The 27,751-nt window shown below is 42.1% G+C and overlaps 1 protein-coding gene and 1 long non-coding RNA gene across 3 annotated transcripts in view; one reads left to right on the top strand and one right to left on the bottom strand.

The window, feature by feature from the left end:
• Window positions 1-27,751, top strand: part of LOC309528141 — a 49,403-nt gene that overhangs the window by 15,238 nt on the left and 6,414 nt on the right. The window contains exon 2 of one of the 2 annotated variants that reach the window (XR_014217564.1): window positions 1,238-4,613. The exons of the other annotated variant lie outside the window; for it this stretch is intronic. This is a non-coding gene — a long non-coding RNA (uncharacterized lncRNA). Of the gene's footprint in view, window positions 1-1,237; window positions 4,614-27,751 lie in introns of those variants that run through there. 2 annotated transcript variants of the gene reach the window in all.
• Window positions 2,139-27,547, bottom strand: RAB32 (RAB32, member RAS oncogene family). The gene is made up of 3 exons (XM_082215356.1): window positions 27,288-27,547; window positions 8,862-9,139; window positions 2,139-6,978 (listed from the first exon to the last, which is right to left on the bottom strand). The coding sequence occupies exons 1-3, from the start codon at window positions 27,520-27,522 to the stop codon at window positions 6,829-6,831; spliced, it is 663 nt and encodes a 220-aa protein (XP_082071482.1). The 5' UTR covers window positions 27,523-27,547; the 3' UTR covers window positions 2,139-6,828.

Below are 27,751 nucleotides of genomic sequence, written 5' to 3' on the forward strand. Positions count from 1 at the left end.
ACGGAAAGTTTGAGTCGCCCACACCAGCCTCGCAATCATCAGTGCCCACTTCCGGTCCGGAACCTTCCCTCCAAAGCACGATAGGGAATGTTCTTTACCATAGAGCTGCCGCCGGGTAGACGGACGCCTCCCTGAGTTCATAGAGATAATAACACGCGCCTCCTGACTTCCTGTTTTTATTTATCGTTTGCGTTTTTACGCTGTTGGGCGAAAAGCCCGACGAGTGAACAAAGCCGGAGGCGCAAGGGGTTCACGCGCAGCTGAGCGCAGAGAGGACGGTGTGGCTGTGTGTTTTCAGGGAATTTGGATACAATTGAATTGCATACTGAACAAAATCAAGTATCTGTATATCATCTTGAGTAAATCGTTCTTCCGCTGCCTGTCCATATCTTGATAACATGTTGAATATCTTCATAAATACAAAGAGAAGGGGACGGCTCTTCAAATCTGCATTCATGTTTATTTAGGTGGCGGAGCGGAGTTCAACTTAAACATATATAATGTCCGAGAAATAAAACAATTTGAAAAACCCAACGGTGTACATCTTTTCTGCTGGAGGCAGTTATATGTCCAGAGGAGTTACTGAAAGCAAGTATTTTATCTGTTAACATTAGCCTAATCTGAGAAGTAGAAGATCTCGAGACGGAATAGTTGTGATGTCTTTCTGTCATTAATGTGGCAATATTAGTCAACTACATTACAAGGGGACACCAATCGGAAGGTCAGTGGTTCGAATCCCCGAGACGGGGTAAGCTCCCGTTGCTCAGTCCCAGCTCCTGCCAACCTAGTAGTTCCAAAGCACATCCAAGTGCAAGTAGATAAGTAGGTACCACTCTGGCAGGAAGGTAAACGGCGTTTCCATGCGCTGCTCTGGCTTCGCCAGAAGCGGCTTAGTCATGTTGGCCACATGACCCAGAAAAACTGTCTACGGAAGCGGACAAACGCCAGCTCCCTTGGCCTGTAAAGCGAGATGAGCGCCGCAACCCCCGAGTCGTTTGCGACTGGACTTAACTGTCAGGGGTATCTTTTTACAAGGGTGTCAGAAGCCACTCTTAAATTTATGACCTACAGTACAGAATAATGATACTGGAGTACCCAGAGCTGGTCCACCCATGAGGCAAGGTGAGGTGACCACCTCAGGTAGCAGGATCTGCAGGTCAGCAGATCCCTAGGTAGATTTTTATTCCCTACCCTTATTCTTGATGTAGCTCTTCACTTACCTCTTCTTTCCTGGCAGGGAAGGAGCACTGCTTTGCAGTTTGCATCAGGTGCCAAAATGCCTTGGGCCTGCCCTGGGAGTACCTTACCAGATCAACTGTTGTGCTCAGTACAAGCAGTGAGGCACACACTCAAGGAAACAGGAGTAAAAGCAAAATAGTTCTTGGAAACAAGATAAGGGAAAGAAAACATTACAGGGGAAGGAGTTTGGCATTAAAACTCAACAGATTTTCAAGTAACTCAGATTTGCAAGGATTGGGGGTCCTGTGGCCCTCCAGCTGGACTACGTCTGAAGGACTGGTCTATACATACAGCAGAATGGAATGCACCACTTCAGACAAGAAGTGAGTGGTGGCACTTTTGAGTACTTGCTTTTAAAAAAATCCTGCAAGCAGAAGACAATGCATCGGAGAGAAAGTTTTTTGTCCAACTGCATTGGCTTTCTGTTTGCAGAGGTTTAACAGAGCAGTGTTGGGGAAAAGCGAAACAAGTCTGAAATACACAGTCCCCTGTAGTACAGCTTTGTTCTGCTACATATGTGGACCAGCCTTGAATGTACACAACAGAGAGCTGCAGCCTATCCAGTTCTCTTATTAAGACTGGTGAGATTTGGGTCTGACTCATTCCTGTGAACTGTTTGACTTGCTTGGGGTTCTTTTTTACAGTATCAGTTGCAGTTACGGGATGGGCGGGGAATGTGCAGATCATTGCATCTTCTAAAACCTGTCCAACGAAAGCTCATGAAGCCTCCTAGAACTTAAGGAAATAATGGATCTTCTGGGGAAATGAATTACTCAGTTACTTCGGACATTTGTTAATCCACACTCTGTTTCTACCAAAACATCATCTCCCAGTACAGTACTTAACCCACATGGAATCATTCTTGACTGACTCCCACTGAAGAGAAGAGAAACACAATGTATTGACTACAAATTTTATTTATACAAAATATAAAGAGCACTTTAAAGTTTTAGAAAACAAAAATAGTGTCAAAAAAGCAAGGATGAGAACAGAGAACAGATCCTGAGCACTGTATTGGAGCAAATCAAAGTAGACAATTGCTTTTGCTTTTACACACAAAAACAATTGGATTTCATATTAAAAACTTGGTGTACAAAGTAGAAAAACTAACAACATATATTTTCTTCCAAAAATATTTAGAAATATATAGTACATATTCTAGTGCCTAAATAGACACAGGCAACACATGTTGGATTCCAAAAGGGTTCAGTGGAGACCCATCTTCCTAGTTAGTGTTGATGCAGAGGGTGGCACAGGCTGGATGTGGAAGGAATATGCAGGCTACACATTCCCCAAACTGCCTTGTCTCATTACCTGCTCATGCACCTATGCACTTATGCTAAGCAGGAAAACAGCTAAACTGAACAATGAGAATTGGAGTGCACTATATAACTCTTAGGCAGCAGATTATGCCCTTAATGTGGGAAATATTTTAGAACTTGTATGGTTTTAAAGAGCCACTTCCAACCAGGAGCCAAAAATACAGAAGCAATCAAGAGTCCCAAACAGGGTTAACAACTAAGATGATGCAAGGACACCAACTGTTGCCAGTATGTCATGGGTTATATACTGTGAGCAAGCGGTTTGGATATATAGCCTAAGCATTCATTTTACACCTGCTGGCTCAGTTTATTCATCTCATATATACAATACGTCTCAAGCTTTATTGTGGCAAGGATCCTTTAGGTGAGCCTTCCCCAATTTTGGGTTACCAGATATTTTTGGACTACAATTTCCAATCATCCTTAGCCAGCAGGCCAATGGTCAGGAATGATGATGGCAGCTGTAGTCCAACAATATTTGGAGACTCAACATTGGGGAAGGCCAAAGTTTCATAACTAACTTTTGACCATCCCCAAGTATGGTTAAAAACTTAAGGCGGATTGTTTATGTGGGAGCAAGTAAATTAGGAACAAAGAAAAGGACACAGAAGCAAGTTGAAACAACTAGTTTTCAGGAAGAAAAATTATTCCAAGAGAAGAAATTGTTCTTAATCCTGGAGAGCTAGTGGACAACACAGACGTATGAAAAGCAACAGTGATTGTACATGTACACACATGTATGTATAGTGTTACAGAATCCTTTATCTCAGCTAGAGGACACACCACAGCAAAATGAAGGGGGGAGGAGCCAGAACATGGTTCTTGTCCATCATTCAGGAAACCCTCGAATTAGGCCAGCCTACTCCATCCTGGCCCTTCTGGTGTCATGGGACTGTAACTATCATTAGCCCTGGCAATCATGTCAAAATTAACCTCACAACAAGGCTGTTAAGGGAGAATATTAGCTTAGAAATACAAATATAAAGGCTTCACACACCAGGACCATCATTCCATTTTGCCTAGTACTGTTTACTCTTACTGGCAGCAGCTGTCCAAGCACATAGCAGAGATATTTCCCAGCCCTTATAGTGTAGGGATTTTAACTAAATATTCTACAGTGGGAGTCATTAGCCCTTCAGTCGCTCATCAGGGAGCAGTAAGGTCACTGTGCAGTTTGAGAAAAACACGAAACTAAGCCAGGGAATAAACCACATTTCATTTACCCTTCAAATTTAAGAGTGACAATTATAAGACAGGAGTTGAATGAACTTCAAATGGAGAAAGGGGGTCACTGCTGTTGGACTTGTCTTCTCTGGACAATAGTGACTTCTCAAGAGCCATGCATGGAAGTCAAGTTATACAATTATGCTGCTAAGATTAAAAGATATAGAAAGGAGGTGGAGCTATCAACAACTTACTTTACAACATTCTTTCTGCTGCTCACAGAGAATAGAAGGCACTAATGCTTCCCTCCCCCCCCCCCAAACTAGAGATTACATATAATACTGCCTCTGGCTTTTGAGCTCCACCAAGCATTGCCTACATGCTTTAAGCTAGTTTAAGAGGCACAAAAGGTTTGTTTGTTTTCTTAAATTAAGCTAAGTTCTACAGCTAATACCACATTCTGTACTATACAGATAGACTGAGGTGCAACACTGAGTACTCTATGACCCCTATGCCAAAATGCACCACCATGCCCCTTTATGCAAGTGCTTTGCTCCCATTTAGAACAATACAATATCCATGGAATACCCCCCTATCAACAGTAATGTGCTTTGAATAGTTAAATAGGCACACCAATAAATATTTGGTAAGCATGAATTAATGCCTTGCTACTATCACCAAGCTAGCAGGTGTCTCTTTCCCCACCTTTGGTACATTTCTAGTGGCTACAGGATGCTTTACCATTACATAGGATAAATCATGTAATATGTATTCAGCCTATTTTATATGCTGCAATGAAGTTTCACTTTTGAATGTTCTAAGAATTCTGTAAGTGATCAGAACAGCTTGCTGATATCAGAGCTCTAAACACCCACTGTCAAAATAAAATGTAAACTTCTCACTTAGATTTTGGGAAGAAATATTCAAAAACGTGTAACTGGAAAGATAAGATTTAACTAAACTGTTTAATTAAAAAGCTGCAGAAGTGAGAGTTCCTTCTTATGAAAAAGTGGTGCAATGCTTTCTCAAGGACAGCATGAGCTCACGGTAAGTATACAAAACCTTTTTTTCTTCTTCTTGTAAATTGATATTGCATTGGACAAGTATCAACAAGTAGTGTGATGTTATCTGTCTTGCTGACCTGTGCATAAGATTGTTTCCTTACAAGCAGAGATTACTTCTGCTCAAAGGACTGCCATGTTAAGCAGAACACTGAAAGCCTGGCAAAAACGAGCCCCCAAAGAATGTCTCTTGTCTATTGCCCTACTCAGAAGTGCTGGAGGCTAGCAGACCGCATCGCCAATGAGGTTTTATAAACATGTTCATTTGCACACATCTGTTAATATAAACACAGTTACCCACACCCTCCACATCCAATGCAGCAAGTTTGGGGTGCAGAAGGTGACTATAGGATGCTTTACCATTACATTTACCATAAGGAAGCGTATTTTGATTTTTTAAAAACAGAATGAGTTACTCAAGCTCACATTTAGAGATTGCACTTGATGTGTATTAAAATCTATTCCAAATGTTTTTATTTATTTTAGAAAACTAAATGAAAACCAGAACGGTTAAGGGATTCGGGATTAAAAGGGGCTTTGACTTTTGTGGAATTAAACAAAATTAGTGCAAGCCTAGAACAGAAGTCTAGGAACATGAGATGCTCTCTTTGGATTCTTGACAAAGTGCCTGAACATACCTTCTAAAAACTCTAGGCTTGTGCATTTACATCATAAAAATATTTGCCTGGTATTTAAATCATATCAAAACATCTTTGGTCACATAAATAGATTTGTGACCCAGTTTAAGCCTTCAGAAATATTAGGTCAAAAGTACTTCAAGATGTCTAGTGGCTGGCATGCTATGTTATATAGCTGTAAGGTGCAGAAAACAGGATTAACAGGTTTTAAGATTGTAATATGCAATGCGTTAAATATTTTACAGAAGTCACCCCATTTCACACACACCATAAGAAAAAGGCAGTTTTTTGCACAGATACTTCAGACTTCTTATTTTTGCACACACAGCTTTAGCAGATAGCAATAGTAATAAAACCAATAATATATTCCACATTTGCAAATTGTTCTTGTGCAAGACTTGAATCAAGTGTGACTCCTTGTGTAGAACAGTAAAAGTGGAAAAATACAGGTACTATAAATATAGCATGATTAAGAAAAGGTCTCTACTCGTACGCCTATCAGTTAAAAGATCGAAGTTGACAGTTCTGTGTTGCAATCTGATTTCATTTTAAAAAAAATTATTGAGACAGTTTAATCAGGCACATTATTCATTTTTAACCCATCAGATACCATAAGAACATACAGAAATGGTGCTTGTGCAAGAAGGGAGATTTTCCTTAAAAGTTTAATTGTGCACAGATGCAATGTATGCAAGTGTACTGGAATGTTTGTTTCCATTATCTGAGTCAGAAATGGACTGTTACTCATTGGTCAGATGGGACAGCACTGACTTATCCTTATCACTCCCTTTCAAACAGCATAATCTTCCTATCCCGACTTTCCAAGGAATAGAGTTTAAGATTACCATTGCTTAAGATCTGTCTTGTGCTATTCAGAAATGAAGTGTTCTTGGGTGCCAAGTGTCCCTAAAGGCTTGGTGGCCCTGGTGCTCAAGACAAATGGAGGAGACATTATGGGAAAAGCAAAAGGAGGCAGCTACAGGATTTTGTATGCATTAAAGGGGATATAAAGCAAACGATAATAGCACTTATCAAAACGAACAATTTCACTCATAGACAGATGTTCCTATTCTAGTTCTGAAATTGCACTGTGAAAGATAAATATTGGAATTGAGTCACTCATCCTGACCCTTGACTTGTAGGATAAATACTGCCTTTTCGTATTGGAGGCAGCTTTCAACTGTGCTAAATGGTTCACAACCAGACAATGATATAGTGTAGAAGGCAATTTGAAGTCCTACCCAACAAGGAAAAAAAGTGTGTAAACGCCTGGAGTGTGATCAACTCTACAAAACACAATTCCTCATTAGGATTGTCGTGATGAAGCACCATAGCAGCAGTCCAACATGAGGAGCAGGGATCTCGCTGCTCTGACATAGTGTGTCACTGCAAGATTGGATGTAACTAACAGCACTGAGGTTTGCTTTCTGCTGTCAGGGGACCCGGTTCCAGTTTTAGTCTCCCGACATCATTCTCTTCACTAGGAAAGGTTTTGAGATTTGCAAGGATGTTTTCTACCAAGAACCGAGCAGCTTCATCTATGTTGATATTATCCTGTGGAGGAAACCATAGGAGATAAGTTAATGCTTTCGTGTGTAGAAGAATCTAAGAACGCCACCTCTTCAGCATGCAAGCCTTGTACAACAAGCCCACAACTTAATGCACATTCAGCTTTACATGCTCGGCAAATCTTTTCTAAAAAAAATAATAAAAGGGGGCAAAAAGGGGGTGGGCATCCAGGAAAAAAAGACTTCAGCAATCCCATCCACCAATGCACTCAATGGGTTTTGACAATACACTATTTTGGCTTTAGGTACGATCCCTGAACGTAACCCCTGCGTAAGTTTAAGACTTGCTGTATATGTGTAAAAGGTGTTTTGATACAATGATTCAAACCATTTAGGAAAACTGTTCAGAACTAAAGTTTACAAGCAAAGCACTTCATGACTGTTATTTCAGCTTCCATGCAATTGGTTTAAGGTTAAAGTCTGCAACTTTACTTTTCTAAGGCCAGTGCAAAACCAGTGCCCTGTTGAATTTCATTTTCTACACAGAAAAATGATCTTCAGGTGGATGGAAGCTGCTGCATTAAAAAGCTTTTAATTTAGTTTCCTGTCTTTTTTTTTTTTTTGGCCTGCTTTGGCAGCACAGATACACTCCTGTAGCAGCATCACTACCATTTCCAGAGCTTGCTTCTCCCCCGCATGAGCCTAGCTAAGCAAGGATCAGACAGTGAACATGTTGAGATTTGACATTAATCAAGATTACTTCCTAGTGCCTTATTCACATCTCTCTATCTTGCTGTACAAGCAGTTTCATTGCCCACCATTGCTATGGGGCAAGATTTCTCCGCATCTACATATGTGTGGTTCAGTTAAGTAGTTGGGGCAGAATGTGGGTGCCTATTTAGATCTGAATGCCCATTCCTTGTCAAAAGTAATATGCTACTGATGGACAACATCTGCACCTGAATGCGTGATTTTCAGAAGGATGAAATTATACTAGCTCCCATCTGCAATTTTGCCCCAATTAGTCTGCTATGTGTGGCAGCAGAGATACATGAATCTTAGAACTTGGGCCCCCTTAAAACATCAAGGATATACCGGTACTTACAGTAGTTACTGAGCTACACGTCTTCCTTTCAAGAACCACTATTGAGTGAACACCCAGAACTGAATTGGAACTTATAGTCAAATGTTCTGCCAATGAGCTATGCTTCCTTACACATTTATCATGAGAAATGGGTTGTGATTCTAGTTATTCAAATGTTTGCTCAAAGCAAGAAGCAGTGGGGTTGCCATTTCTTTTAAGAGTCACATGTGTCTGAGCTTCCTAGAAGCCGTTACTGTTTCAGGCGATGTGCTCTTTAGATCAAAAGCACAGCCATTAACTATAAAGTTTGGTCTAAAGTTTCATTTCCTGGATTTGAATGCTTCACAGTTCATATGACTAAAACAAATAAGTATCATACCACATAATTACATGGCAAGAAGATTTATTTACACTAAATTAAGAACCACATCGAAATTAAGAAAGGATAGGCAATAAGCTCTGGGACATTTGGCTTCTTACATGATCAAACACAGATTGACTTCCGTGGTAAGGGCGATAGTGAATACACATTGTGCGACATTTTTTTCCAATTTATTATGCCATATTTTAGAGCTGTATTCACATTTTCTCTTTTGTAACAGAATTTGTCACAAGAAAGTAATCATACTAATAATAATTGAAATAATAATAATAATAATAGCTGTTCCCCAAAACTTTATCTGAGACAAAATCAGACCTATATATGAAAGAAATCAGATAACAAACATTTATTTAGGCCAGAAACTTTTGTAATTCAATTTGTAAGTGTGCCTTTGCACAGCTTTTGTTTTTCACATATATACACATAAGCTTTAAAGCTTACCCTGGTTTAAGAATATTCTTACCTTTGCAGAGGTTTCAAACCACCCAGCAAAACCTCCTTCTTTGCAGAACTGGTCCATCTGAGAAGGATTTTGGCCACTGTCTTTCTTTTGGTCACATTTGTTGGCAATTAGAACTGCAGGGATTGGGCTGCCATTTGGGAGAAGCACTTTGCTGTCCAAGTCATGTTTCCACTTGGAAACTGCCTCAAATGTTGAGCCTCTTGTGACATCAAATACTACAAAAGCACCGACAGCTTCTTTATAGTACACTCTGGTCATGTTGCCAAAACGTTCTTGACCTGAAAGACAAGAGGGCAAATGTTACGAAGGGAAGCACTAGGCACTGTTTTCTTAAAGTAGCCAAAGCAAAAAGGGGTTGTTCAATACTGATAATCAGGTTATGTGGCAGCTGGCAGCCGATCATGTGAATATGGCAAAATGTATGTCCAATTGAGCTAGCACTCAGAAGAGCTAGAGATGAGTGACATAATGAAGTCTGCCTGCACAAGACTTTGAGGATCCCCACCCCCTACAGAATTTAGGGAATCCAACAGTAAACAATTGATCTGGCCAAACACCATTGGCCTGCACAGCACAGATCAGGCACTCTGGAAGGGTCAACTGGAAGAGTGAAGAATACGATTTGTACAAGGTCCTGAACACATTGTCCATCTATGGTGAACAGAGTCCTGCAGAAGTCTGGGATATGTAGAGGACATCACAGACATGCACTAGAGCCTGGAGGAAGTGCCATAAGTTGGTGCTTTGCATGCAGAAAGTGTCACGTTGCATGCAGAAAGTCATCAGCATCTCCATATAGATCTAGGAATTTCCACTGTCTGAAACCCTGGAGAGTGGCTGCCCATCAGTGTAGGCAATACTGAACTAGATAGACCAGTGGTTTGACTCTGCGAATTGCAAGTGGGGAGTGCTGTTACACTCAGGTTCTATTTTCAGGCTTTTAATATAAATGCAGTTGGCCACTGTGAGAACAGGACGCTGGACTAGATGGGCCATTGGCCTGATGCATCAAGCTCTTCTGGCTCTTCTGCTTGTATGCAAGACATTTCCTATGTTCCTAGAGCCTAGGATGTCTGCACAGGGGTGTGTGCATGTCCTGAGATGTTGGGGGACCCATTCTTGTTTCAGATAACCTTTGGCCCAACCCCTTGTTGTTGCAAAGTAGGCTTGAGACACAGACGCACCCTGGCCACATCTACCTTCAAGCTAATCCCTAAAGCAACAGCTTTACTCAGCTTAACAGTGGATTAGTCATTCAAGCAAAAGCCATCATTCATGGCTGAAGGTGTGCACGTTTTATTGCAAAATTCATGTACCCTATTTCCAAGGGATTAAACTAACATTTACACATTGATAATAACTTAAAAGAATTCTAGTTGCTTAACGGTCAAGCATTGAGTAAGTACTAAGAATGCTAGGACGTCTTTCGATGAACAGGACATTGAGATCCCTTGTCAAGTGCTGGAGGTCATCTGCCTGATGACCCTGTGCACAAGGTAGAAAGGAGGAGCAAGTTTTTAAAGATCCCACCAGAGCACATGCCAAGGTGGCCAACCTGAAGTCCCTGACATCGTTTTGTGTGTCCTCTGCACCCTTCTGAATCTACCCTGTTCTTCCATGCCAGAGGTCCTCCCTTCCTGTTTCTTCTTAAGTTTTTCCTGACTTCCTAACTGCATCCCCCCTCATTTCACGTAGAAAGGAAGAGAATAAAAGTTAACAGGTTTTTTTTTAGTGGTTTTTTTTTTTTTTTTTTTTTAGTCCTGGGTGTATTGTTAGGGAAATGCCACGTTCCTCTGCCCCTGGCTGTCTGGGAACAATTGTTAGTCTTCTGCCACTTAACTGCTTACTATGATTATATATGTCGGTGTGTGTATTTGTATATAGCACACTAAAGTCAGAAAGGAATGACTTTAACTTAACCTCCAGAACAGTAGCTGTATTGGAATGTTGTACAAAACCCCCTGTAGACTTTTTGAGGGGATCCCATTAAAACCAATAGGGCTTACTTCCAATGAGATCTGTATGGTACTGGGAATTGTAATGAGAGGTGGCCATGTTGCAAACTGAAGCAAATTCTGGATCGATCAATCAAAACCACATGCTGCTGGCTTCACCCACTGCAACACCCACCCACCTAGCAACAGAACAAAGTCCATCCATCTCCATGCTCAAGGATTCCCTTCCATAGTTTAACCACTTCGCCACAAAATTATCAAATTTGTGCCAGGGACTTCAGTTAAAACATTAATAGCTCACAGTTAGGCCAGAAGATGTTGACAGAAAGGTTGGGCAAGTTGTTGGTAGACAGAGTTGGCATCTGAATTAGCTGACATACCATGAACAGCTCAGACTCCTGATTATGCCACAATATGAAATTCTATCATTTAAGAACATAAGAGGCGCCTGATGGATCAGGGCAATGGTTCATCTAGTTCTGCTTCTTGTTGTCGGGCCAACATTGTCACATGATAGGTTGGCCAGCCCAACATGAACCAACTTTTCATGGGTAGTACTGTGAACAACTACTTCATGTGTGTTTTACAGAACAATTCTCCTAACATGGCTACTATGTTTAGAATTTTTACAATACCACTTAAGGTGTGTGTGGGGATTTAATTGGCTTTTGGCCTGTTGAGAGCAGGCTGCTTAACGAAGCCATTGGGCTAGGACTTAGAACACACCTTTCTTCCACTGTCAGAGAATTGCTTTGACTGAGTCGATTTAGGTAGGCAGTAGCCACAGCAATTTTGGGTTATGGGCTCCACAAGACTTCCTATTATGCAAGGCTTTTCTTCCCCTCCTCCCCACATCAACTGATTTTTGCAACAATGCAAGACGCTATATCAACCAGTCCTCCCTTTCGCCCTTTCTGACCACATATGCCAAGTTTGTAAAAACCTGTATAATTATAAACTATCCAAGTTATCTTGGATATCTTGCATGGAAGGCTTTTATCTTTTGTAGAGACAAATCACACAGTCAAAAAGAGGATTATGCATGCTGATCTTAAAAATTGCAATAGAATTAAACAGGGCACGGGGAGGCTGTTTCTATGGTACTGGGGTCAGCACAGTAATGAAAAATTGGATCATTATTCCACATTTTATCTTGTAATTTGTTCATGTAGGCACTGTTGTAATATTAACCAGCCAAGTTAATGACATAAAAGCCTCTCACTAAACTCATTATAAAACTATACTTCAGGTGCTAGGATAAAACATTTGAAGATGATGGATCCGGCACCAGAAAATCAGTGCAATTTTCAGCTTCCCATGAAGTCACACATACCTGGCTACAACGCAGCATTCTGTAGTCTGCTGAAACTAGGTCCATCAGCTAAAGTGAAGCTGACACCAGTTCTAGAATATACCTTAATCCATCCCTAGATCAAGTCAAGGGCAAACACACAAAACACCTTGCCCCATGAATCCTTTGGTATTCTCTGCAACATCACGTTTGAGAAAAGTGGAATTCTCAATTCACAAAGTTAGTTATTGCACACAGTGCCTGTTAAAACACTACTCATGTGGGCATCAACTCCAGCAGCAAGTACAGTGGTACCTTGGGTTAAGTACTTAATTTGTTCCAGAGGTCCGTTCTTAAACTGAAACTGTTCTTAACCTGAAGCACCACTTTAGCTAATGGGGCCTCCTGCTGCTGCCACATGATTTCTGTTCTCATCCTGAAGTAAAGTTCTTAACCCAAGGTACTATTTCTGGGTTAGCGGAGTCTGTAACCTGAAGCGTATGTAACCCAAGGTACCACTCTACTGTTACCGAGAAGCTTACTTTAACTGGAACTCTGCACATGCACCAGCATTGTGCAAGCCTAATTAGTCTTCAGAACGTCTACCATATCTAATGGACATACCTGCTCTTACTTACCATGAATTAATCCTAGGACAATGGTAATAAAACTAGCATCTTCCACCAGTAATTGGATGAAGCCAGGGATATTTATACAAGTCAATGAGGTAATGGTGAGGGTGCAGGCAAATTCTGTCAAAATTTATAGTAACAAGAGCTTACTCTTATCCTTGTTAGATTGTAGGTGTTCAAAACTGGGCAAAAGTTTTGAAGTTCAACATGACAGAAACCCTTTAACATGGTCTTCCGCCAAGCACAACACAGAACTGAAAAGTCAGGACCTCAAAGTTTCTTTAGCTTGCACACAATAGGATTAGTAGGGTGTGACTTGTAAGTAGGATGAGACCACCCATCTACTCCAGTGGTGGAGGACTTGTGGCCCTCCAGTTGTTGCTGGATTCCTACAGTGGTGCCTCGCAAGACGAAAAGAATCCATTCTGTTATTCTCTTCGTCTAGCGGTTTTTTCGTCTTGCGAAGCAAGCCCATTGAAGGATTAGCGGATTAGCGCTATTAGCGGCTTTTAGCGGCTTATCTGCTGATTGGATCAGCTGATAAGCATCTTAGCGGCTTAGAAAAAGGGGGGAGGAAAAAAACCCAGCAGGAACTCGCAAGACTTTGTCGTCTTGCGAAGCAAGCCCATAGGAAATTTGTTTTGCGAAGCACCTCCAAAATGGAAAACTCTTTCGTCTAGCGAGTTTTCCGTCTTGCGAGGCATTCGTCTTGCGGGGCACCACTGTATTTCCTTTCAGGCCCAACCGTTGTCATGCTGGCTAGAGCTGATGGAAGCAGAGTTCAACAACATCCAGGGCAACATGTTCCCTACCACTGGTCCACTATTTCTAGTTGCTGAATCCAATTACTGCTACTGCACCTGAAAAAGTAAAAAATAGATCCCCATCCAAGGCCAGAACCCTTCAGTCTTGAATGCCTATTCCATGCATGTCAGCTCACTTCTCTTCTGTGACTGTTGCCTTCTGAACCTTCATTATTCTTTCCCCAAACCATTCATGCTTCTTTTACAAGTTCTGGTGAACCACATCCTGCTTACATCTTGGGCACTTCTCCAACATTTCCCATGCTGCAGGTACATGGTAAAGTTGAGCTTCTACCAAACAATGTTTGATGGGGCTATATGTATATTTATAGAAGTGTGTTAGGAAGTCACAAACCGGTTTTAGCCCCCTGAAATGTATGTTCCATTGTATGTTTTTTTAAAAGTTGGTTTTAGTTGGTTTTAGATATATTTTTAATTTAAAAGTTGGTTTTAGTTGGTTTTAGATATATTTTTAATTGCTTCTCCCGTCATCCTAAGGGTAAAAGTTGATCTAAAATTAAAACAGCTCTGGATACTGAAAATTCACTTCCTTTAACAGAAGGAAGACATAATGCACTTGTCAGTTCTGAAGAGATGATTGCTCAAAACCAGTTTCAACAGTCACCTTGCCTTGTCTTAGGGGTTTCAATGCTTCATATAGTATGTACACTTCAGCCCTGTTCAGTGGTTCTCCATGTATAGAATCCAAGTGTGGAGAAATGAATGGAGGTTTCTAGATTTGCAAAAACAAATGGCAACAAGTTGCATACTGGAAACCCCAACTGATCACCACTGACTACAAGCAAAGTATACAATTTCCTTTTGTTTTAAATGGCTAAGGACCGAAACACCTCAAGGACCGCCTCTTTCCATATGAACCTACCCGGACCCCAAGATCATCTTCTGAGGCCTTCCTTCGTGTGCCTCCTCCTCAAGAGGCCCGGAGGGTGGCAACACGAGAACAGGCCTTCTCTGAGGTGGCTCCCCATCTGTGGAATGGTCTCCCCAGGGAAGTTCGCCTGGTGCCTTCATTATACACATTTAGGCGCCGGGCAAAAACGCTCCTTTTTAACCAGGCCTTTGGTTAATCTGATTTACATCCTATGCCATTTTAAATTTGGGGGGGGGGGTTTGGGGGGGAGGGGCTATTGGGTTGTTGTTTTTATTTTTATTAGGTATTTTGTGGTTTTATATCTTGATTTTATTCTGTGAACAGCCCTGAGACCCTCAGGTATAGGGTGGTATATAAATTCAATTCAATTCAATTCAATTCAATTCAATTCAATTCAAAGAAGAAGAAGCCACCATAACTTACCTGCTTGTTTTAGCCAGACCCTGACTGAAAGATAGTCTGCCCCAATGAGAAACAGTTACAACATAGCAAGCGGTGTGACAGCACCTTCTTCTCTCATTTCTTCCCTCCTTTCCCATCTGCTTGCCACAAGTTTGTCTGGAAAGCAGCCAAGGCTACAAAGCCAGCCTAACATCTCTGCACAATACTGTGTGGCATTTTACAGCCCATGCTGAAGCAAGCTCTCACATTATTCTGCTCTGCCAACAACTAAGAACTAGCACAGGTTTTAAACACATTGAAACCTCTTGAACTGGCAGACCTGCCACACCACACTTCTATCATCTCTTCTGCCTTATGGAATTTTAAAGGCCATTCATCATCTGAAGTAACACAAACAGTTAGAGGAATGACCCAATTTATACAGAGGGAGGTGTTGTAACCTCTGGTGCGTGCTTCTTCCCGGTTCCTTTTAAGAGACTTGAACTAACTGCTAAAATGTTCTGTAAGTTATTTGACTTATTTGTGTCTAGCAGAGAAATTTCAGGGCCAGAGTCATGTGCAGCTTGTTCTTCTCTCCAGGCTACCATTTTCTTAGCCACACACACGAATCCAGGGAACTGAATTCAAGCAAGTCAGGAATTTGCATAAAATGTGATACAAGGGGCTGATTTCATACATACAGTGTTACCTCGAGTTACAAACGCCTCAGGTTACAAACGCTTCAGGTTACAAACTCCACTAACCTGGAAGAGTTACCTCGAGTTGAGAACTTTGCCCCAGGATGAGAATGGAAATAGTGTGCTGGTGGTGCAGCGGCAGCAAGAGGCCCCATTAGTGAAAACACACCTCTAGTTAAGAACAGTCTCAGGTTAAGAACGGACCTCCAGAATGAATTAAGTTCATAACTAGAGGTACCACTGTACTGGCCTCCACTCATGTTATCCCTGGTGTGTTAGTGTGTTGGGATGGGGGTGGGGTTGCACTGTTTTGAACTTTAGTGCATTTTAACTGCTCTGCAATGCCATGAGTCTTGTTTTGGAAATGACATCTAAGAAATTGCATAAACTAAACTTAAGAGCTCCACTTGACTCGGAAACATGCACACTATGTTGCTAACAATATCTGAAAGGAAACCCCTTCTACCTCAGAATCCTTTCAACACCTTCTGCTACCTAATCTAAGCAGACTTGGGGAGCCGTTTGACATAGCTTTAAAACTCATATCCCCGTCTAATTTTGCTAGTCTCTTCTGTTTCTCATTTTAGATTTACAGTTGGAGGCTTGTGATTCTTCTGCTCACAGTCAAGATGGTGCCCTTCTATGATTGTCCTGGCAAGCTTTGCACTGGAAGTAACTTAATTTGCACTGCAAGTGCTTGCCTCCCAGCTTCCTTCCTAGGGTGGTTGTGCATCATGGGACCACGGGCCATCTACTCCAACCTCCTGCAATGCAGGAATCTTTTTGCCAACATGAGGCTGAAACCCATGGCCCTGAGATGAAGACTTTTATGCTCCACCATCTTCAGTCCACTTATCACCAGTCCACCACCACGGATGACTTGTCAAGGGCACCCAGAAGCCTTAATGGCCAAGTGGACATTTGGGCCTCCATGATATTATTATTGGCTACAGAGACCCACTTGGCACCATTCCTCTCAACTGTCATGCCAAGACTATTTTATTTACCCAGCTGATTTCATGTCAGTGCCTAGAAATTATACCAAGTGATTCCATCCTGCTGCTTTTAGATCTGGATTTTATCCCGCTTCTGTGTTTTTCATTTTTAGCCATTTTAATTTGCAACTTTATAATTTTCTTTGGGGAATTTATTTGTTTGTTTTGTTACCTCCTACTCTGGTGATGTTGTTTATACGTTTTGAAAAGTGGACAAAGTATCTTCAAGACATAATCTTTTAAAACAACTGGGGAAAGGTTAGTGGGTAGACACAAGCATTGCAGCTATTTTCTGTAACTTTTCCTGTTTTTCTAGTTAGCCTCAGATGTTCATCAACTTCTGGCGGCCTGTGATTTGAACCCCCAGTCCCTAGACTTGCACACCGGCACAAGCTTGAACATATTATTCTGTTTTAGAGAAAACAAATTTCTAATTCAAAATCGAGTTGAAACCACACATTTACACAAAACAGCACTTCCTTATTATCTTGCTTAATAAGGAGTCTTTAAAATAAGCTTATAACTCAGGCTAATGGATCTCCATTCACAAGACTTAGCTCATGTGATAAAAAGAATGAATAGTCACTTCTACATTTTACCATGTCTTTCCACAAGAGCAAAACTAAAGCCACAAGCCACAAGACCTCAGGGACTTTTGCTTAAGTCTTGCATTAGCACACACTACTCATTTCTGGAAGTCCTTCTGTGGCAGTTGTGTCTGAACTGGGACACTGTGATCTGCTCTTGCAATCTACAACCTGTATTAAGCAAGTAACATACTTGGGCTGGGATCAAGAGGAGACTGCCTTCCCAGAAAAGCTGATTCCTATGCCATACTGAAACACTCATAGTGCATACATAGGAGGAAGTCTACTGCAAAAGGGGAAATAAACATGCTTTCATTCGGCATTTGTCAACATGTTACCCTCTAGCTGTTTTGGATTGCTACTCCTGCCAACCGGTCTTCCAAAGGCTATTTATTTATATGTTTAGGTCTTCTTTCCAGGATGAAGCATAGGGGAAAACAGTTGTGTATGCAAGTGAGTGGCAAGTTTACCCACCTCCACCCAAGAGCAGCTTATTCCAACTTTTAAACAAAACATTCTACTTTAAAATTGAGGAGACAAGCAAGCCAGCAGCAATTACCGTATTTTTTTGCTCTATAAGATGCACTTTTTCCCTCCTAAAAAGTAAGGGGAAATGTGTGTGTTATGGAGCGAATGCAGGCTGCACAGCTATCCCAGAAGCCAGAACAGCAAGAGGGATCGCTGCTTTCGCTAGGTGCGTCTTATGGTCTGGTGCATCTTATAGGGCGAAAAATACAGTAGCATTTCTCTCCCAATTTGGTCCCAATTCTCTCCCCTCCCCCACCATTTTTTTTAAAAAAGTGTGATTTCTCATACGGGACTGCTGTTCAAGGATCAACTGCCTAAAGCCCCTTGTAAATATATACTTAGTTTCACAGTGCCTTGACTTCTCCTGCAACAGCTCCTGCATATGAAGCCTTTTCAGACTAGCTTGGCAGCTAATGCAATTTTTTTTTAAGGCAGGAGTCATATATACGTGCAATACTTGCAGGAGCCAGCAAACTTTTTCAGCAGGGGGCTGGTCCACTGTCCCTCAGACCTGGGGGGGCGGACTATATTTTGAAAAAAAATAATGAATGAATTCCTATGCCCCACAAATAACCCAGAGATGCATTTTAAATAAAAGCACACATTCTACTCATGTAAAAACACGTTGGTTCCTGGACCGTCCGTGGGCTGGATTTAGAAGGTGATTGGGCCGGATCCGGCCCCCGGGCCTTAGTTTGCCTACGCATGCACAATAGGATGGCCCACTTAGCAACTCAACCACTGCATTGTGCACCAATTGCAGCTTCTGAGCTAATCTTAAGGGCGACCCCACACAAAACTCATTTGCAGTAGCCTAGTCTTGAGGTTGCTAATGTACTGTGGCCAGGCTTTAGTAGACAATGGTTATTGCTGGTGCACTGGCTGAAACAGGCAAAAGGCACTCATTAGACACAGAGGTTGCTTGGGCTTCCAGTGATGAAAATGGATCAAAGAGTATCCTCAGACTGCATACCCATATCTTTGGAGGGAATACAATCCTATCCAGAATATGCACATTCCCTAACTCCACTCGCTCTCAGGCATGTTTTTTACTTACCAATTACTACTTTACTTTAAATTTTTATTATTATTACAATGAAAAGTATAGTAAAAGATGTCACAAAATAATTCTAAAGACAAAATAGCCAGATAAATAATTATCACAATATGAGTAAACAAAACTTTCTGTTATCCATAAATTCTTCCCAAATACTCAGTAGTAAATCCATTCAATATATTTTTATGGTGTTCCTAAATGCGGACAGAAATTGTCACATTTTATTGCACCAGTACAGGATAAGCATAATTCTATTTTTCAAGAAACAAATCATTAGATTGTCCACCTTCCCTCACTGTCATATAATCGTTACAGTAGAATGTATTTGCCAATTCCCAGACCTGCAAAATCCACTCGTCTGATAAAGGAGTCCTTGAGCCCCCCCCCCCCCGTTAAAACAAGTTGCCATATGTGCTACTGTTAATAAATGAAGTAACAATCCTATATCCGTTGACATAACCAAATCATGCATAGCCAAATGACAAGATTAATGAGTGTTCAGAAGAGTCAAATTCTGTTTCAAGTTTGATTTAATTTATTATGACTCTGCAGAAGGCTTAAATTTTCAGGCAGAACCAAAAATACCAGACATATCAGCGTGGCTCACAATTTACACCTTCAGCGCATATCTGTTCTCCTCTCTACCCTGTTAAGCCTTAAGGGTGCTAAATACCAGCAAAAGATAAATATGGAAAAGCTTTCTTCAAGATTTGTGCTTAGGGTTTGTTGGGGGGAATATGCTGTCATAATCAATTCCAAGCCTGATGCGCCGTCAAGTATCTTTCCCAATAGCTCTGCATTTCTAAGGGCTCATCCATACTTTCGTTTCTGCCGGGTTTCTAGGCACAGGTACACACTTAAAGCCCTACTCCCTACCTCCCAGCACTTTCCCCACAAAAACCAGCTTTTTACTGCTGAATCGGATCAAATGGCAATTAGTTGAAAACCCAAATTTCCATTAATTCCGATTCAATGTTAAAGAGCAGGTTTTCCTGTGGAAAAAGGTGGGGGGTGGGAAGTGCTTGGGGACAGAGGTTTAAAACACAGACTTGTGCCTTGAAACCACAGGGCAAAAAGTGTGGATGAGCCCTAAATTAATGCTGTAGTTTTATCCTACTGGCTGCACTTAGTACTCGCTGAAGAATGGCCAAAGCAGTTATGTACAAAGTCTCTCATATAAAAGCAAAAACACAAAACCTGACAGCTAAATTTATTAACACAGTCCAAAATAGTTATTCTGTCATTTCTCCATCTTCTTTCACACCCCTTATAGTGGTACCTCGGGTTAAGTACTTAATTTGTTCCGGAGGTCCGTTCTTAACCTGAAACTGTTCTTAACCTGAAGCACCACTTTAGCTAATGGGGCCTCCCACTGCTGCCGCACTGCTGGAGCACAATTTCTGTTCTCATCCTGAAGCAAAGTTCTTAACCCGAAGCACTATTTCTGGGTTAGCGGAGTCTGTAACCTGAAGTGTATGTAACCCGAGGTACCACTGTATTATAAAGGACATTGTTGCACCTTATCAGAACTTCACCAAGGTGTCCAGATAATGCACCATCAGTATATTCTTTTGTATTTGCAAGCTGCATGTTCTTGTAGCCATCAACGGAGACGAGGTAGCCTTCGTATTCCTTTCCCCACTTCAGCTGCACCATCCCTGGATTCCCAGTCAGCCTATTCAGAAAGGGCTTTGGATTGAGAGGCAGACTCACAGCCAACCAAATGGTGGCTACAAAAAATTACTTGCGGGCAGCACTTGCGCCCACCAAAGCTCTAAAAAGAAAAGGCATGGAAGTATGTACCAAGTCTTATACACCACCAGCAGCCATCATATGTATATTGAAACAGTCTCAACTGACTCTTGATTCTTGCAATTAAATTCTCTACCCCCAGTTAGCTACGCATTTCCATTTGAAAATACAATTTGTTTTTTATACATGATATAAATACCAACTTTGATTGATTTTAAGCTTGATTTTATGTAGATGAGTCATTTTCCTATTTGCTTCAGATACCCACATTTCATTTTAAAAAACAAAACAAGCCTAGAATTATTTTGCCTGTCGCCACACATCAATACTGCAAAGACAGACAATATAAAAAATTAAAGAGAATGACTATCACATGCTCACTCTGGACCGTCACTCCCTTTTTCTAAAGGGCAAGCTTTACTAAGAACTTGCACGTTTAGTTTATGAATGCATCTGACAACTGGAACTCATCTGTAGGAACATTGTGACCCTTCCATTTACTATCTGCATGCACCCCAAATATTGAACATATTTACTGCTGTGAAACATTCATTTGGTAGCTTTTGTTGTTTGGTCATTTAGTCGTGTCCGACTCTTTGTGACCCCATGGACCAGAGCACGCCAGGCCCTCCTGTCTTCCACTGCCTCCCGCAGTTTGGTCAGACTCATGTTTGTAGCTTCGAGAACACCGTCCAACCATCTCGTCCTCTGTCGTCCCCTTCTCCTTGTGCCCTCCATCTTTCCCAACATCAGGGTCTTATCCAGGGAGTCTTCTCTTCTCATGAGGTGGCCAAAGTATTGGAGCCTCAGTTTCACGATCTGTCCTTCCAGTGAGCACTCAGGGCTGATTTCCTTAAGAATGGATAGGTTTGATCTTCTTGCAGTCCATGGGACTCTCAAGAGTCTCCTCCAGCACCATAATTCAAAAGAATCAATTCTTCGGCAATCAGCCTTCTTTATGGTCCAGCTCTCACTTCCATACATCACTACTGGGAAAACCATAGCTTTAACTATACGGATCTTTGTTGGCAAGGTGATGTCTCTGCTTTTTAAGATACTGTCTAAGTTTGCCATCGCCTTTCTCCCAAGGAGCAGGCATCTTTTAATTTCGTGACTGCTGTCACCATCTGCCATGATCATGGAGCCCAAGAAAGTAAAATCTCTCACTACCTCCATTTCTTCCCCTTCTGTTTGCCAGGAGGTGATGGGACCAGTGGCCATGATCTTCGTTTTTTTGATGTTGAGCTTCAGACCATATTTTGCGCTCTCCTCTTTCACCCTCATTAAAAGGTTCTTTAATTCCTCTTCACTTTCTGCCGAATAGACACACATCTGCAGCCTACAATTCTTTTAGGTGAGTTGTCAGAGGAATGGTTAAGAGATTATCATTGTGGTGCTTTGTTCCTTTTGAATTCTTCAAGTGAAAAAGAACATTTTTAATTTGAGACTACTGTAAAATAAAATAGAGTCTCATTTATCTTCATCAAATTAAGAGAAGTCTACTGCCATGTACTTATTATTTTTAAAAACCCTGTTGCTCAAACACTCCTGTTAGCTGCTCAACCACTTCTCATTAGCCTATGGTGGATACTCTCCTTGGAGAGGCAACTTCCAGGCACCACATATTCAGCCTAGCAAACAGCTGAGCAGCAGCCTCATATCCCTACTATAACTTTCTCACAGCCTGCCTGCTCTTCATTACTGCTCACACTATTAGTTCTCTTGCCACAGAACAGTCTCTTTCCCTGCAGGGGATCTCTGCACCCAGACGCTCTGCTGGTTGTATGCATCACCACACCATTTCCTTTATAAGTATGCGTCCCCTGCAATAGGATTATGGCAGTGATGGCCAAACTTGGCCCTCCAGTTTTTTTGGGACTGCAACTCCCATCATCTCTAGCTAACAGTACCAGTGGTCAGGGATGATGGGAATTGTAGTGCCCAAACAGCTTGAGGGCCAAGTTTGGCCATCACTGCCATAATCCTATAATTTGTTACCTGGAAGTAAATCCCACTGAGTTGATCTGAGCTTGCTTTTGAGTAGTCATGTTGAGGATTACACTGAAAGTCACACTGAATTTAATAGAATTTGCTTCTAAATGCTTTTCTCACCTTCCCACCCCAAACCACTCATGATTTAACATTTAAAAGAGTTGGGTCCTGCCGACTATCATGAAAAACAAAAACAAAGTTGTTGAAATCAACAAACATTGAAATAAGAGCCCATAGAAAACTTCGTTCCCAATTTTAAACGGACGGCAATGTAAATTATGCTGGAATAGTAAACTAGGAAATCCTGGGCAACTTGTGCTAGCATGAGGTTTTGTAATGCACATACACAGAGACACTGACATTAGAATGTACCAAGATTAGAGCCTAGTTAAGGGCTTGCCCCATTGCAGGGGACACACAACATTCACCCCCCCCAATATTCTTGGAACCTCTACTTCTAACCTCCATTATTTCCTCTTATAGCAAACTCAGCTGGGAAGCATCATCAGGAGTTCAAGTGCAGTCAGTGAGGGGGAAAAGAGGGAACATCAGTATGTTTAAGCAACTCCAAGTTTTGCATTAGTGTGCTAATACGTGGGTGGCACTGTGGGTTAAACCACAGAGCCTAGGACTTGCCGATCAGAAGGTCGGCGGTTCGAATCCCCACGATGGAGTGAGCTCCCATTGCTCGGTCCCTGCTCCTGCCAACCTAGCAGTTCGAAAGCATGTCAAAGTGCAAGTAGATAAATAGGTACCGCTCTGGCGGGAAGGTAAACGGCATTTCCGTGTGCTGCTCCGGTTTGCCAGAAGCGGCTTAGTCATGCTGGCCACATGACCTGGAAGCTGTACGCTGGCTCCCTCGGCCACTAAAGTGAGATGAGCACCGCAACCCCAGAGCCGGTCACGACTGGACCTAATGGTCAGGGGTCTCTTTACTAATGGATTGGGGTATCCTGTAAGAAAGCATTGGCAGGAAAATAGAAGTAGAGCAGTCCACAATGTCAATATTTTGTTGTAGATCCTACTTGTTTCTCTCAGAAGATAATCGGCTCTAGGGTCAGAGTGGCTCTTGTCAGACATGTGTGCTTTAGCTTCCCTGGTTGCAATCATCAACTCAGATGCCTCAGTAACCTAATTTGGGCACACATATTTCCTGGCCTTAAAATTCAGCATGTAACAATAAATCCACTTGAAATTAAGTTACATTAGTAATGGCTGTATGTCACAAGATTTTGAATGGCACCTTGCAAGTACAAATAGGTTGAACGGCTTGAAGCTTTCTATGGGCAGACAGGGAGACTTGCTTGCATGGAAGCAGAGTTTGAAGGTTGCCAGGCACATTTTGCACCTGGCTATTGACCACTTCTTGGCAACAGATGGCACCTGATGTCTCCACCATCTGGAGGCACATGCCTGGGGATCTTTACACTGGCAACACATCCTGTAGAATTCTATCCATTATATTTTATCTACAATCAGAATGAATTTCAGGAACCAAAAAATCGATTGAAAAATACTACTTCCGAGCTGTCTGGCCCCAAAATGGAGCAAGGCATTCCATTTTGGTGACTGTGACCCTGGTTTGAGGAGCCATTTGGTGCCTAGTTTACATATATATGAGTTTCTACCGCTGTGTGGAAGACTGTCTGCTCATAAAAGGAATGATCAGAATTTACACAGCCACCTTAGTAAAACTTCAGCTTTTTCCATTTTGGCAGTTTCTCCAAGAACGTATGGTTTCAGTACTTCACGTGATCGCTGTGTTTGTATCTTGCAATGTTTATATTGTTCTATTATTGGGGTAACCACTTCTGTAGAAAGTGCAGTGCAAAATTGTTTTGGACACACTTCAAAACATCTAGGGGACTGACCAAAGGAACACACTGGCTCAGCGGGCACCTTGCCAGGTAGGCTGCATTCTCTGCATTGTTATGTTTCGCTCTGCTGACTTGCACTTCATTAACTTATGAAGCGCAACCAATTACAAGTACATTTCGTGGCACTGATTAGCTGAAAACTGAAAGGTGCCAGACCACAGAAAGATCAGACCATTAAGTAACACAAAGCTTTGGAGACCAGAATGTGGTTCTTCACACACTGTGCTTCAGAACTAACTGGACAAGAGACTTAAACTAGCCAATTCTCTCATCCTGATGTGATGAAAATACAACAGTCACAAAGGAATTCTAACCAGGAAGATATGCCCGTGTATCTCTGGTGCGACATAAGCCACATTCTAACTGCTTCTGGCCATGTTTTTGCTTTGTTTTTTCCTGCGGTGGGTGGAAGGGAAGCACAAACCTTCACTAGCTTCCCTTCCACTGACTCCTATGTGGTGCATTTCAGTTACACCAGTGACTCTGCTGGCATAAGTTATGCTGAATGAAGGCAGTTATAGGATATCTTCATTTTCTCTGTCCCTGTCATGCCTATTCCCACCTCTGATGCTGTCTGGGAAAGGCTGGGATGTGGAATATCTGAAACTTAGTCCTTTACCATCAGTCTCATTAGTACTGCCAACAGGTTGTCATTTTCTGTTGTTCTATCGAGGAAAACAATAAACACTATTTAGATTTATTGTTGTAGAACAGCCTTAAGAGAAATAAAAATAAAAGACTACATCAAAAACACCCAATATCTGCAGATAAGTACATCAATCTGCAACCTGATCTTGAAAAGATAATTTCAATAGAACTCGATGAAACCCAGCATCTGAAACAAACATTTGCAACAGTTTGGCTGTCAGTTGAGACTCATATATATGTTACTGAACACTGGTGTTCTGTTTTTTCAACCATTACACCTGGGGTGGGCAGGCTTGTCAGACGTACTTTTGTTTACTAGGAGAACTCAAAGACCTACCCATCAGAATCAGATGCAAAGGACATACTGTTAAAATTAATCAACAAGTTCCCTCAGAGCATATTCTGAGTCCAGGAATTCTTTTTCCATGCCAAACTGTACCAAGTTCATAGTTCTTTCACACAAAAATCCATTCCTGCTTTGCTTGTTTCATTCAACAGCCTAATTTAGCTGGGAAAGTCATTTTACTGCTGCTCTTTAACAACTAGGTGTCAGAAACCTTTGCTGAGCAATAGCTGACTCTGAGATCAATCATCAGACCCACTCCCCCATCCCGCCCCCAAATTAGGCACTAACAGCAACAAAGAAATTACAGGTGGTGCTTGTTAGCACTGTTAAATTGTACTGGTTGTGTAAATGTAAGTATATGTAACAAGGACCATTTCTAGGCTACCAGCGGATATGGAAAAATCACACCAATATAAATACTCCCCATATTAGTGGCTGCTTTGGTAACACAATTGTTCAAAAGAGAAGTGACCAGCCTTCATTTTTAATCAACTATCAGAATGGAGTTTTTAACAGTATGTTTATATAAAGGCTGCTTTACAGTCCTAGCAACCTTATTAAGTTAGTCATTATGATTCACTTTTACAGGCTAGTATTTGAAGGTGAGCAACTTGCCTGATGCCACCCAGGTTAAAGTACACTTACAAAGCTCAAATGCTACTGCATGCAATCTGGCCTATCCAAATATGTCATTGCAAATCGGCCTATGCATCATCCCCAATTCAAAGCTGCTCTGCAATCACATCAATTCAACCAACCAAAAGGACAGAAGAGCAAAAGGTTTGCAGTAATCACATTACTTCTTTAAATTAAGAGGCGGGGGATTGCAGTTATAGTAGCTTTCCCCCTAACTGACCCACTCTATGATAAATAGTTGCTGGACTCAGTTGTGGAGAGGGAGCGGGTACTAGGAAGAGAATGCTGATCCCATAACTGGAAGGTTGTCAACTTGGCAGATGAAAAAGAAATCCTTCTTGCATTCCACTGCTATATAAAACAGTTTGTAGTCTTAAAAGGTAGAGCAAACTGGGAGCTAGCAAAGGAAAAGAGGAACCGAAGAGACTATTACAACGAATTTTGCAAAACTGGGAAGACTTCTCTTTCAAGACTACATCCTTGTAGTGAAGCAACTGAAGAAAATGCCACATCAAAAGCTCCCTGCAACTTACAGTTACTAGAAGTTTGTCTAAAACAAGAAGTAACACCTTTTATTGAACAACACAGCAACTGCCATAAATCATAAAGAATAACACTCATTTCCAAAATCCAGAGTTTTTAACATACTTCACCAGAAGTCTGGAATAATGTAAAAAATATACTTAGAAATATTTTAGTTAAGCTGATACTGATAACTCCTGGAAAATCCAAAATGCAACACAAGAGTAGAAACATCTTCGAACCCCCACAACCTCTACAGCTGTCACACATGCAGACCTTTAACCTATGCCCATGTTTTAAAAGTTTACACATTAAGGCTTAGTACCTCTGCTTGCATGTGGATATATACAAGAGACTACAACTTGTGTGCATGGAAAATCATACATGAAAAACTTTATCAAACTATCTCCACATAACACAAACATATGCATTTAGAAAATTGACAGGCAGAAAGTGGCTCTTCCCCCTCCCCAACAAGTAAATAATGGCAGACCCATTGGGGTAAACCCCCCCCCCCAAGCAGCTCTGAGTGGCATATATGAATTCTACTTCCCCTACTGATCATGCCCATCCTATAAGGCGAGTTAAGGCCGAAACAGAAACTGGCTGACCTAGATACACCCCGTGAGCAGGAATACGAACTTGCATTTTCCCCGGACAAGCCCGGCCCTCTCTCCACTACATCACACTGACTTTCCATCCAAGCAAGCAAAACCAAAAGCAAGCTTCTACTCAAGACCGCATAAAGCCCGCATAACGAGGAATGGCCTCCGAGCACATGCAGAGCGCCTTTTCCATACGAGAGCCGGCATCGCCCGCCTGTCGCCTCCTCACCTGCGATGTCCCACAGCTGCAGCCTCACCAGGGTCCTGCTATCCCAGTTGAGCACTTTCAGGGCGAAGTCCACGCCGATGGTGGCCCGGTAGTGCTGCGAGAAGAGCTGGTGCACGTAGCGCTTGATGATGCTCGTCTTGCCCACGCCCAGCTCGCCGATAACCAGCACCTTGAACAGATGCTCCCGGCTCTCCGGCAGCCCCGCGCCGCCGCCTCTCTCGCCTCCCCCCGCCATTCTCGCGCGCCTCGCCCGCCTGCCTGCCCGCCTTCCCCCGGGAGCTCCGCTCCCCAGCCGCCAGCGACACTCAGGGGGAGCCGGGCGAGAAGGGGAAGGTTCCTAGAGCTTTGTTGCGACCGCTCGGCAAACTTTCTTTGTTCAACTCCTTCTTCTCTGGTGGGAAGGCGCGTCCTCCTGCAGGCGGCTCTGGAGAGCGAGGGAACCACCTGACCGGAGTCACAGGACG

Source organism: Podarcis vaucheri, assembly GCF_965113315.1.
Source record: "Podarcis vaucheri genome assembly, chromosome: 3".
NCBI classification, from domain to species: Eukaryota; Metazoa; Chordata; class Lepidosauria; order Squamata; family Lacertidae; genus Podarcis; species Podarcis vaucheri.